A 13,416-nucleotide genomic window follows, 5' to 3' on the forward strand; every position below is an offset into this window, starting at 1 on the left:
ACTAAATATTTAACGTATATATATATATATAACGAGTTTAGTTTGCCAAACACCTTTTAAATGTGATCATTTTTCTCTCCCTCCTCCACCAGAGAGAGAGGGGGAGGAAAAGATAAGGGAGATGGAGGGGAGGGTCGAGCAAGCAAATGGGAAGAGAGAGAAAAGAGAGTGAGGGAAAGAGGGAGAGAGAGGGAGGGGGAGGAAGAGAGACAGAGAGAGGGGAAGGGAGGGATGACAGGAGATGTGGTTGTTGCCGCGGCAGCAGAGTGGATCAGATCAGAGACAGTAAAACACTCGTCTTCTGTTTCATTTTTCTTCCTGTAAACCTCCGTCCTGTTTTCACCTGGAAACGTTGCTTCTTCCTCCTCTTCTTCATCACCATCACCATCACCATCACCATCATCTTCATCATCATCATCCTCAGCTGTGGTAAGTAGGATGAAAACTGCTCCAGTTACAGCTTCACTGCTCAGAATAGAAAGAGAAGGGAGTGGAGGAGGAGAAAGAGTTTAGAGAACTGAAATAAAGAGGAGGAGGAGGAGGAGGAGGACAAGGAGGAGGAGGAGGAAGAGATGAACGACTGGAGAAAACACAGAGGATAGAAAAGATGTAGAATACGATGAGAAAGACAGAGAAGAAGAGTTTGAGATTCAGCCAAGCAGGAGACAAACTATATAGATAGATAGATAGATAGATAGATAGATAGATAGATAGATAGATAGATAGATAGATAGATAGATAGATAGATAGATAGATAGATAGATAGATAGATAGATAGATAGTCATTTATATATGACTGATACTTAAACTACTACATATATAAACTAAAAATAATAAAATGTGACAGTGAAGGACCAGAGGTGGACTAAACACATCATTGTGTCTGTGGTTGTGTGTAGTTGTGTGTTTTGTGTGTTGAAGTTGATGTAATGCAGAATATGAATTAGTAATGAAGTTGTGTGTGTTTGCTATTAACGGTGGTTAGCACTCACACACACTCTCAGCTCATTAATATTCACACACCTTCTGTTTCTGTACACATTCAATATAATCTACATTTAGATTTAGTTTATATTCTATTTAAAGGAAATAGTACATTTCTACATTTTTCTTTTAGTTTCAGCTGAAGTTGTACATTTTTAAAAACATCTGTTTTATTTCCTGTAAAAAGTCTTGTTGAACTAAAACAGCTGCTCACAGTCGACTGAATCAGGAGGAACTGTTTATTTCTGACAGTCCTCAAACAGCAGGACTGTAGTGAAGGAAACAGAGCGTACGCCGGGATGGTTTTGGGCAGAATACATTTTATTCTTCGGTTCCTGGAGCAGTTTTACAGGCTGGTGGTAGAAATGGAGGAAGACACTCTTTCATTCCTACTACTGATTCTGAGGAACATCAGCAGATCTTAAATGTGTTTCTATAAAAGTTTGAGTAGATCTGAGGAAATAACGATGTGAAGATGTTTGGAAGGCTGCAGCCCCCCCTGCTGGGCAGCATAAATCTACAGGAAGCTGATAAATATCCTTTTTGGACTGAAGTTGGACTGAAGCTCAACATTTAGAGGAGTCACTATAAATAATACATTAGTCGTGTGAGAACAATCTGAAATATCCGCTTAGCTCCCTTTAAATCATCCAGAACCCTTCAGAGTCTGTGGAGTGAATGTGATCTGAACAACGTATGTGTTGTGGTTTTATTTCTCATCTTAGATGTGATGTTGTTGCTTCTGTACAGACTTTTTATCTCATTACATGTAACTTTTAAAAAGAACCCGTCCTCACATCAACACATCAAACCTGGACTCAGTTTGTCTTGTGGCTAAATGGCACTGAATGGTGAAAAGACGCCACCTGCTGTTTATCTGACCAACTAATACTCACACGAGTGGATGGAAACACATTAAGAACAAACGTGTTCGATTGTCTGTTAAACTTCTCCTCAGTTTTGGAAACCTGACTTTAAATTGGGGTAAAAAACCTTCAGCAATGGTTTTTAGGTAACTCACAAAACCACAGAGATTGACCACCGACTTCAACTCTTCAGAAATTATTGGAATGTTTCTGTCTTTAAGTCTGATGGTGGAAGGAAACAGAGAACTACAAACCCCAGTTCCAACAAAGTGTAAAAGATAAACTGAAGCTCTGTTCTGTTCTGCTTCAGTTTCTGAACAGGGTCTCTGTTGTCATATTTTACACTTCATAATACATCATACTTTTTCAGTGGACTAGAACCAACACTAGAACCGACACTAGAACCAACACTTTAAGCAACACTAGAACGGACACTTTAATCAGCACTAGAACCAACACTGGAAGTGCAACTGTAACCAACACTTTGACCAACACTAGAACTGATACTAGAACCAAAACTAGAACCCATACTAGAATCAACGCTAAAACCCACACTAGAACCGATACTTAAACCAACAATAGACCTAACACTTTAACTTACAATAGAACCGTCACTTTAACCAACACCACTAGAAATGACACTAGAATCAACACTAGAACCGACAGCAAAACAACACATTAACTGATACTTGAACTGTCACTAGAACCAACATTTTAACTGACACTAGAACCTACACTGGAACCAACACTGTAATAAACACCAGAACGAACACTTTAACTCACACTAGAACCTACACTAAAACCAACACTGTAATAAACACCAGAACCAACACTTTAACTCACACTAGAACCTACACTAGAACCAACACTGTAATCAACACCAGAACCAACACTTTAACTCACCCTAGAACCTACACTGGAACAACACTTATGACACTAGACAACACTGTAATCAACACTGAAACCAACACTTTAACTGACACTAGAACCAACACTGTAATCAACACCGGAACCAACACTTTAACTCACACTAGAACCTACACTAGAACCAACACTGTAATCAACACCGGAACCAACACTTTAACTCACACTAGAACCTACACTAGAACCAACACTGTAATCAACACCGGAACCAACACTTTAACTCACACTGGAACCTACACTAGAAACCAACACTGTGATCAACACTGGAACCAGTCACTTTGACCATCACTAGAACCAAGACTGTAACCAGCACTAGAACCAACATTAGAACCAACAGAAGAACCGACACCAGCACTAAAAATCCAAAGAGATAAATATAGAAGAGTCAAAGTTCATCCGGATCAGCACCACAACATAGAAACAATAGAAACGCTTCACGGAAAAGATTCAGAATACTATGAGCAGGCTAAAGAATAAAAGCTCACACCATTTCAGTGTTCAGTTTAGTGTTTACTTTTATTCTGAAGATCTGAGCTGGAAGTGTAGCACCCTGAGGAGGCGGAGCTTCACTGTCCAGTTGTGATTGGATGATTGTGAGTCGGCCATGTTGTGAATGGAAAGGTGAAGAGGCTCCATGCAGGTAGAGGTCTCTGCTTTTCCACCGTTAGCCTTTAGCTTGTAGCACCACATGATTTTATCAGGTCCCATTTGTTGTTGGACTGTTGTGTTAGTGACATGCATTTAAACGTGGATAAATCTTGAAAACTTTTTCAGCTGCAGAAATTGTTGAACTTTCATCTTGAAAACATTTCTGAGTCTGTGGCTGATGATTCTCTGCCTCTTCCACTCTCTGCTCGTCTGCTACCACATCACAGATTTAATGTTTTTGAGGCCTTCACATGATCAGAGATGAATCGTTTCCATGGAGACCAACTAGGTAAATGTGATGACGAGGAGCATCACATCTCCTAAAATAGACCAGAAGAAGTAGTAGAAGTATATTCTCCTCTTCCATGTCAGTGTCCAGTCCTGAACGTCTGGATCATCTTTTCATTCAACACGTTTGTGAAGCAGAAGGATTCATTAGTAGATTATTATTAAAGTTGCCACCTGACTCAGTAGTTTAGTAATTGACAGGGAGATCACATTAGAGAGAGAGAGAAAAAAAACACAATGCAAATTCAATGTAACATGTTTGAGATTGAAGTAGAACAAAATCCTGGACAACTTTGAAATGGTTTCAGAGTTTGAGTTTGACATGTTTAGAGGACATGTCTGAGCAAAGAGGACGTCTTCTCACCCTAGTACCAGAGCCTATGGAGACTCAGACTCGTGGTTTATCCTCATTCACAAACTGTGGACACTTTCTGAGTCTTTGTGGACCTGCTGGACCAGAAGAGGTTGGATTTCCTGATTTAAACCAAACCGGAGGGAAGTTTTATTGCTTCCACTGTGGACTCTGTGCAATAAACAACAACAATAAGCTTTATTGTTGTTGTTTATTGAATGAAGAACCAGGGGGAGAACTGAAGTCATCTTTAATAACCTGCAGATATTTCTACAACACATGAACGAGCTTCAGCTGCAGCTGTTTGTCTGAATTCAGCAACATTATCAGTGTATGCATGGACCAGGTGTCCTGTTGCATTCTGGGAAACGTCTACTGCACTTTACAGGGGACATGAAGAAAGACAACATGATGTGAATGAAGTCAAATAAATCAGCGCTTCCTCCTCTTTGTTAAAGTTGAAAAGATTTGTCGAATTAATATCAAATAACTTTCCAACATGTTTCTGAGCTGTCGCACTGAAGACCCAACAATTATATCTGGAAATATATCTGTGTCTAAAATGACCCAACAATTATATCTGGAAATATATCTGTGTCTAAAATGACCCAACAATTATATCTGGAAATATATCTGTGTCTAAAATGAAGGAAAAACAAAGGTCAGAAACCATTTAAAGAAAGATAAAACCAGGACCTCGACCTTTCTCTCCTCCTTTTTCTTTATTCTCTCATTTCTATCTTTTCTCCTCTTCTCCTTCTCTAACATCACCCTTTTATTTTCATCATAAACAACTCTTCTTCTTCTTCTTCTTCCTCTTCTTTTTCTTCACTTTTTTTAGTCTATTCCCCATCCTTCTGTTTCTGCTTGGTCTTTTTCTCCTTCCTCACCCCTGACCATCCCTTCTTCTTTATTTTCCTTCTTTTTACTCTTATCCAAACCTCTGTCTCTTATTTTTACCTCCTGTTTTTCATCACACCTTCAACAACCCTTTCTCTTCTTCTTCCCCCCTTTCCTGTGACAGCTTCATCTCTCTTTCTCCTGGTTTGTCTCTCATTCTGTCTCTTGGTGTTTGTGTGTTTTCTGACAGGACGGCCATACATGGACATGGAGTAGGGACGGATGGACGCCTCCTTCTCTCTGCTGAAGTCCTTCAATAAGAGAGAGAGAGAGAGACGGATAGAGGCTGCAGAAAAACACTTAGAGGGAGGGAGGCTGCTCACACCATTCTGTCTATCTTGCAACTTCAGGGACCATCATCACAATTTAATAAGAATCTGAAAGGCTGCGGCGCTGCAACAAATCTGTCTTCAGAGAAAGAGAGGCCGGACAAGAGAGCTGGAGTCAGACAGACACCAACGTTTTAACACATTCTCTGCTTGGCATTTTAAATCCCTGCAGCAATAAACCAGAACAACTTTATTATCAAACAACAGCTTTATTATTTCTACTCAGGCCTCAGGAAGGGTTAGAAAGAGGTTGGGAGAACGTCACATCTCAGCCTTAAAGGAGTCGCCTTAAAGGAGCTGCCTTAAAGGAGCCACGTCATCCTGAGCAGCACCTTAAGGCAACAGGACGCCCCGGCTGCAACTTATAATAAAGGACGGGCTTCGTATCTGTCACATGCATCTGCCTTCCTGCTCTGTCAAAGAGTTAGTTTCATGGCTTGATACCAAACTCCTTGTGACCCCTCCCTCTGCCCCTTCTCCCCCATTATCTCTCCTCAACATGTCTGACCGCCTCGTGTCTCACTATCCCGACGGCTTCAGGGTCTCAGAGCAGGAAAAGCAGTGATCCAGGTTTTATCCCAGGTGCCCTCCTCAGACTTCCCCCAAGGACAGGTCCCGATTATCTGATCAAGATGGCAGCTGGCGTGGCAACATGGCTGCCATTTGCCCGGGCGGCAGCCGTGGGCTGGCTGCCGCTGGCCAAGAAGACGATGCCCAAACCTCCAGTGGACAATTCGTCCAAATCAGACGAGATCCTGTATGTCAACGTCAGCGGCGTCAGATTTCAGGTGGGTGCTGCTTCTTACTGAACATGCACCAAACATTAAGTGGGCGTGGCCACTTTAATTCACACTACCACACGACAAGATCAAATGAATTCACTTTAAATGCATTTAAACAAATGTTGATTCAACATTTAATAACTGATGTTGGTGATGATTATTAGCATACTAAAAATAATTAGTATAATTATTATTTTTATTATTAGTAGTAGTCTTTTTAGCATTAAGAGTTTCATAGACAACAAAAAAATTCTTACTGAATGTTTGTTCACATCCACATTAAACTCTGTGAAATGTGAAATCTATTTGTCAGATGTTCTTATAAATTCATTACAGTCACTTGACATTTTCGAGGTGGAAATGTCAGAGCTGCTTGAGATGCTCGCTCCACATTCCTCCGCTGTTGTTGGTCTAATCAGCGCATTGATGTGCATTTGGGCGGAAATAATTATAAAATGGCTCCTCAACAAAAATAGATGTAGTTGGCTTTCAGCCATCAGGCAGCCTCGGTTGAGGTGGCAGAATAGGTTCCTAGACTTTTATGCAAGGACTGATTCTGTTTCTCTAACCTGGTACCTGGTACCTAAGGGACATGGCTTTGTGATAATGATCACAATCCAGATGCTTCTCTCTCTCACTCTACAAATATTTGCCATAACATTGCACATTTATAGCTCTTCAAAACAAACTTATGTGCAGAATTATATAGAGAGCTACACCAGTGCTTCTTATTCCCAGAGTCTTAAATAGTTAATTTTCCTCTTAACTTCAATGTGCTTGACAATAATGTGTAACACAAATTAGAGTTTGTTCAGGTTGTTGTTCATTTGCATATGATGTTTACAATCGAAATATTATAAAAGGTAACATGAAGAAATATACATATAAAACGTAAAATATAACCCAAAATAAACAAATGAATTTGAGAGTTTACTCATTTATGTTAAACATGGTAAACAGTTAGCCATCGCTGAATATGTTAATCTTTTGAACACATAACCCTAAGTATATAACAGTACACTCTGTCTTCCTGCCACTAACTTGCTTGACTTCCAGTTCCATTTTTTCCCATTTTGTTAAATGACCAAAAAATTATGAAAACACTGGAAAACGATCGCCTGGGTAAATATTTCTGTACTATCATCATGTCTCAGGGTTTACATGGTCTATCAATGTCAAACGAACACTGTTAGGATCATAGACCCTAACCTGACCCATAGACATTAGATGTTAACAATATGGTTCACAAAGTGGAAATATTTTCATCAAGTGAAGCTCTTAATACATACAGCTGATCAGTGAGTAATATCTGATCATCATAATACCTGTGATAATGATATGGTTTCCCCACATTGTCCTTTTAATGACCTGCAGGTTAACGGTCACCACTATAGCTCCACTCCTGTTGTCGAGCCTCTGGAAATTAACACCAAAAAACGGCCTAACTTTACAGTCCCATCTGTTATTGACTGTTCACTGCTTCCATCCAATGTTCAACTTTTAGCACAGAGTCATTTATGTCTACTTACTAGCAAGCTAATTAACAATGCTAAAGGTGAAGGCTAAAGTTAACCGCTGAGAGAGAAATGACTCTTTATCTCTTTATGTCCTTCAGACTTGGAAGAACACTCTGGACCGGTATCCTGAAACATTGCTGGGCTCTTCAGAGAAGGAGTTCTTCTACAATGAGGATACACAGGAATATTTCTTTGACAGAGACCCTGAGATGTTTCGGCACATTCTGAACTTTTACCGCACCGGAAAGCTGCACTACCCACGACATGAGTGCATCCAGGCCTTCGACGAGGAGCTGGCCTTTTATGGCATCGTGCCAGAAATCATTGGCGACTGCTGCATGGAGGTACACCCCGACTTAGAGCTGACCTTTGAAGAAACTCTGCTCCTGTTTGTTAGTCAGTGTTTGTAGGTCACATTAAACCATGCAACTATTCCAGTATGAATTACTGTGTCTGGTGAATGAACATGCCACTGACACTGTACAGAGGAACAGGGGTTTAAATATAACTGTTGAAGGGTTAACATTTAGGTCCCAAGAGCTGTAAAACTCTTCCCCTGTGGATGGATGAAGGTAAGAATTCTCCATGAAATACCACTGAAACCAAACATGAAAATGAATGATTTTGACTTGAAGACTTCTGACTTTGTTTGAATAGTCTCAATGTGTTTTCAGCTGAAGCTGAAACAAACACAACTGGGCTAAAGAAGCTTCTTGGGGGAAGACGTCATAAACACGGGTCGAGTCGTGGGGGTGATTTAAAGATACTCCAGGAAATGTGTCTGTCGTCATAAAACGTGATCAGCTGATTCTTCTAAAGCAGCTTTCATTCTCCCTGACTTTATTGAACATCTTTCCATATTTAAAACCAACGTTATTTCTTCACCTTAATGTTCAGTGGATGTATGTATTATCTGAGAAATTGAGTGTTGGGCTCAAACATGACAACTGCTCATGGTAATAAAACTGCTCTGTGTTGCTTAGGTCTAAAAGGTTTTCTAGCTTCCAGGTTTTTTTTCTTGTGGCCTGTTGCTCAGTCCAAAGATTTTATTATCACAAAGCGGCATGAGCATTTTTTTTTTCTTTTTTTTGCACATTTTTGACTAAACATTTGAAAGAGTATTTTCATAAAATTAGTTTTTTGAACATTTTCTTTTTTTTTATTGGAGAAGAATAGTCAATGAAATAAGGGTCTAGTGGTTCATTAGATTTTATTTTTCTTGTCAAAAGAAGAGAAAAGGATAGAAAGATACTTTATATCCTGGGGGATGTTGCCCAGGATGGACTGCACTGTGTTGCATGTGCACCTCTCATCAAGTCCCCAGTGAGTCCAACTTCCTGCCAATTCATCCCCAAATGATCCAATATTTAAATCAACCTTTTGTCACAGTATAGATATTGATAAGCCACTGACAGAAGAACTGTGGAAAAGTGAATAGAGAAGCAGCTTTGCTTTAAATGCAGAGAAAGAATTTTAATTAGTACATTAAAAAACAAACAAACAATTCAAATGGACACAGACTCGTTCATAGATGGTATTCATATCTTTAAAGAGATATTTTTAAAGTTTGTAGAAAGGGGCAATACTGATGCCTCCCAGAGAGAAGGTCCGGGTTGGAGTTGGGTCTTTCTGGGTGGAGTTTCCATGTTCTCCCTGTGTCTGTGTGGGTTTTCTCCGGGTACTCCGGTTTCCTCCCCCCTCCAGAGACATGCTCGTTAGGCTGATTGACTCTAAATTGACCTTAGGTGTGAGTGTGGATGGTTGCATGTCTCTGTGTTAGCCCTGAGATGGACTGGAGACCTGTCCAGGGTGGACCCCTCACCCGATGACAGCTGGGATAGACCCCAGCAACCCCGCGACCCCAGTAGAAGTTTGTCGAAAGAAACCTGTCACTGACTCCATCCAGCATTTGGTTTCAGTCCAAACAAGGACGAGCAGTCCAGCTCTATGTTGTTTTAATACTGCAGGCTTCCCACATGGCTTCATAATGTCTGTAGTGTATTTATGCGAGTGCTGTGACCTTTGACCTTTGATCACTTCCTAATGGTTGCGTCTAATACAGTTATTTTGCAGCTGCACTCGTTAAATCTCAGTGTAGAACGATTGATGGATCTGAGGGGGATTAATAACTAGCTGCTCTCGGGCCCATTACCAAACTCAGCAGAGATGATCGCTTTGAAAACTCAATCTGATTCGCCTCTTTACTGCTGAGGTTTCAGACTCTAAACCCAGCTTTTCTGTGAGGGGTTTCTTTAGTGAGCCGTAAACAGGCCATTTGTTTGCTCCAGAGCTCGTTATCCTTTATGCTAGTCTCGTTTCAGCCTTGTTTGCTGAGCCTTTCATATCTTTGTATCCCCGCTTTTACAGCCAAACCATCCAGTGACTCATGAATGAATAATCATACTTTTTTTCAACTCAGGTTCTGCAGACCCGATCACAAATGTTGATTCTACTCATTCAATCCTTTCTTCCTACAAGGAAATTCCTCAAATATTTTCATAGGTTTTGTTCTCTCTATCGACTTTAACTTCTTCCATATCAGTTCATCAGTCTCTGGATCTGGCTTGACTTCCTTTTATTTTTGGAGAGTCCAAGTCAAAACCCAGCAATCGACCTGGGATTCTATCAGCTTGACTTCAGTGTGAACAGGCATCTCATGCCGACCCGCTAATTTACACCACGGCGTTGATGTACCTGCTCTGTTTTTGAGCTGCACGAGTACGAGAGCAGCCAGGAGCATGTGTATCCGATTTTGATACTTCCAAAGTATTTATGAAAACAAAATATGGCATAACAAGATATTACCCAAATTACAAGGCGAAAAAGCTTAGAGGAAATAAAAAAACAATAACAGGACATATTAAACACAACCGACACTAAAAAAACAACAACAAAAAATAAATAAATAAAACAAAACCAGACAAGAACAGTACAAATCTGTGGGATGATATTCCCCTACAGAACCTTCCCCTCAAAGACACCAGACACCGCAGAACCCCCTCAGATGGCCCATGTCCATTCACCACATAGGAGACCTAAGCAATGTTGATATAATATGATCCTTTACTGTCACTAGTACAAGTACCGGCGAAATTAGCCATCAATCCGTCCATACATATACAAAACATACATACACTTTGACAAAATGGGGGTAGACAGGACAGGAAGACAGAGATGGTAAATAGAAATACAGAGTCACGTGACTTGAGGGGAGAAGTAAAAACAACAACTCCCATACTATGCTCCTGTGAGGAGAACAGTGAGGGAACAAGAAAAAAAACCTCAGCAACATAAGCACATGATAAGTAAACTTTACAAACATGAAAACTCAGGACTTGAATCAGGAAGCGGGGTAGAGGTAAAACCCAGTGCAACCAAGCAGCCGTCCGTTCCTGCAGCCATCGGGCGCTGGTTGTGGACCCGCTTGTCCCACCAGGGACCCTGGATGTGGGGGTAGGGGGTGTGATTGCATATCTGTCCATATGTGTGTGTCTGTGTAGGCCTGGAGAGCTGCTTCGTCTAGAATCACTAGGCGTCTGTTAGGAATATTATGGCTCATGGGTGTATATACATGTGTGTTCTGTTTGTACAACAGACAGAATCAGCTCTCTTCTGTTCGCTAGGTCCATGATTTGTAGTCATGTTTGCTTTGTGTCTCTTTGAAGGAATACCGGGACAGGAAGAAGGAGAACCAAGAGCGTCTCGCTGAGGACACGGAGGCCAACGATGGGTCGGACGCCCCCCTCCCTCCACACAGCACCTCCCGAGAGCGTCTGTGGCGAGCCTTTGAGAACCCCCACACTTCCACCATGGCTCTGGTCTTCTATTATGTCACTGGCTTCTTCATCGCTGTGTCTGTCATCGCCAACGTGGTGGAGACGGTGCCCTGCCGCCCCCCAAAGGGCCGAGTCAAGGATCTTCCCTGTGGGGAGAAGTACCAGCTGGCCTTTTTCTGCATGGACACGGCCTGTGTGCTCATCTTCACCTTCGAGTACCTGATGCGTCTGTTCGCGGCTCCCAGCCGCTGCAAGTTCATGCGCTCGGTGATGTCGGTGATCGACGTGGTGGCCATCATGCCCTACTACATCGGCCTGGTGATGCCCGAGAATGAGGATGTGAGTGGTGCCTTTGTCACCCTCCGTGTTTTCAGGGTCTTTCGGATCTTCAAGTTCTCGCGGCACTCTCAGGGACTTCGTATCCTCGGCTACACCCTAAAGAGCTGCGCCTCCGAGCTGGGCTTCCTGCTCTTCTCCCTCACCATGGCCATCATCATCTTTGCCACCGTCATGTTCTACGCCGAGAAGGGCACTAAGGGCTCCACCTTCACCTCAATCCCGGCCTCCTTCTGGTACACCATCGTCACCATGACGACGCTCGGGTAAGTTGACACCAGTATAATGTTGAGAAACAGATTTAATGCTGTCACCACAACAATCACAGTGTGAGCTCTGTATAAACGTCCTGTGTGTGACAGGAGTCAAACCATCCACCATGAAAGGAGATGAATTCAATGTGTGTGTTAATGTGTTAGTGTGTGTGAGACTCCTGCTTGTTGCTTCTTAACAATGATGATGATGGTGATAAAGGTGATAAAGATGATGAAGGTGATGATGATGATGATGATGAAGGTGATAAAGGAGATGATGATGATGAAGATGATGATGAAGGTGATGATGAAGGTGATGATGATGAAGGTGATGATGATGATGATGATGATGATGATGGTGATGATGATGAAGATGATGAAGGTGATGATGATGATGATGAAGGTGATGATGATAATGGTGATGAAGATGAAGCTGTTTTCATCCTACAGCTCTGATCCGTTTAGAGGAACTTTCCATTGTGTCGTCTCTGTGTTGTGGTTTTACTGAAAGGTTTTTTTCTCTGCTGTGATTTGTCTCAGTCCAATGAAGGGAACAGTTCTGTTCTAACCCTAACCCTAAATTTAAATTTAAATGTTGTCCTTTCGTCTGTGGTCTCCTGGTTATCAGCATTTATTAGAGAGAACAACCAGGAAGGTTTGAAGGAACGTCTGCGTGGAGATGAGAATAACTGAAGCACTGATTGCTGTTGTCAAAGTGAATGAGGTAGAGTAGAGTAGAGTTCATCACTAAACCCACCATCCACCCTGACCTCCTCTTACCCACTTTGATGCAGGTCATAAGTTTATTTCTCTTTTTTTTCTACCATAACATATGAGGGGTTCTAGTTTTTCTTCACTGTTTCTGCATTGGATCCTTTTGACAGAAAAACAGGTTCATGTAGCTCAAAGGGAGTGATTGAGAAAAGCTGATGAAATAAAATACAGGATGGTTCCATTAGTTATGAGCAAGGAGAGGCTGCCATGAAAATGGATTCTACAGGCAGCAAAACACAAGCCAGGCTTTTATCTCCCCCTCCTCCCCCTCCTCCCTCTCCTCCCTCTCCTCCCCTCTTCTTCACCTCACTTTCTGCTCTCAGTTACTGTTTCTCTCTTCCCTCCTGATTTCATCTGCTCTCCCTTTGCTTTACAGTATCAGCTTTAGACCAAACATTCATTTATTGTGCTTTTGTGTTGATGAGCTACAGAGAAGATGATGCAGGGTTTTAGTGTTTTCAGATGATAGTGAGTCAGTCAGTGCTGAGAATGTCTGGATAGCTCAGTTGAACCTGCAAGAGGTTCTGAGGGTTCCTGTGTTCAAATAAATTCAAGGTCTCTGAAAAGCACAGGAAGTCTTTTGAAAACGAAAATGATGAGTTGAACAATCAGATTTGTAATAATTTGCAATACAATCAGTCACATTTGTTATTCCCCAAATTCACAAAAATAAATAAATAAATAAA

The 13,416-nt window shown here is 41.5% G+C and overlaps 2 protein-coding genes across 2 annotated transcripts in view; both read left to right on the top strand.

The window, feature by feature from the left end:
• Positions 1 to 230: 230 nt before the first annotated feature.
• The window catches only part of LOC125009001 (potassium voltage-gated channel subfamily D member 1-like), a 40,493-nt gene continuing 27,307 nt past the window's right edge, over positions 231 to 13,416 (top strand). Inside the window, exons 1-4 of the mRNA XM_047586461.1 lie at positions 231 to 429; positions 5,153 to 6,079; positions 7,689 to 7,934; positions 11,256 to 11,968. Coding sequence (XP_047442417.1) covers positions 5,924 to 6,079; positions 7,689 to 7,934; positions 11,256 to 11,968 — 1,115 coding nt within the window. The 5' untranslated portion in view covers positions 231 to 429; positions 5,153 to 5,923. The remainder of the gene's footprint in view (positions 430 to 5,152; positions 6,080 to 7,688; positions 7,935 to 11,255; positions 11,969 to 13,416) is intronic.
• kcnd1 (potassium voltage-gated channel, Shal-related subfamily, member 1) overlaps positions 5,924 to 13,416 on the top strand; it is a 30,833-nt gene continuing 23,340 nt past the window's right edge. The window contains exons 1-3 of the mRNA XM_047608497.1: positions 5,924 to 6,079; positions 7,689 to 7,934; positions 11,256 to 11,968. Coding sequence (XP_047464453.1) covers positions 5,924 to 6,079; positions 7,689 to 7,934; positions 11,256 to 11,968 — 1,115 coding nt within the window. The remainder of the gene's footprint in view (positions 6,080 to 7,688; positions 7,935 to 11,255; positions 11,969 to 13,416) is intronic.

The sequence above is a fragment of the Mugil cephalus genome, chromosome 1, assembly GCF_022458985.1.
Source record: "Mugil cephalus isolate CIBA_MC_2020 chromosome 1, CIBA_Mcephalus_1.1, whole genome shotgun sequence".
Lineage (NCBI taxonomy): Eukaryota > Metazoa > Chordata > Actinopteri > Mugiliformes > Mugilidae > Mugil > Mugil cephalus.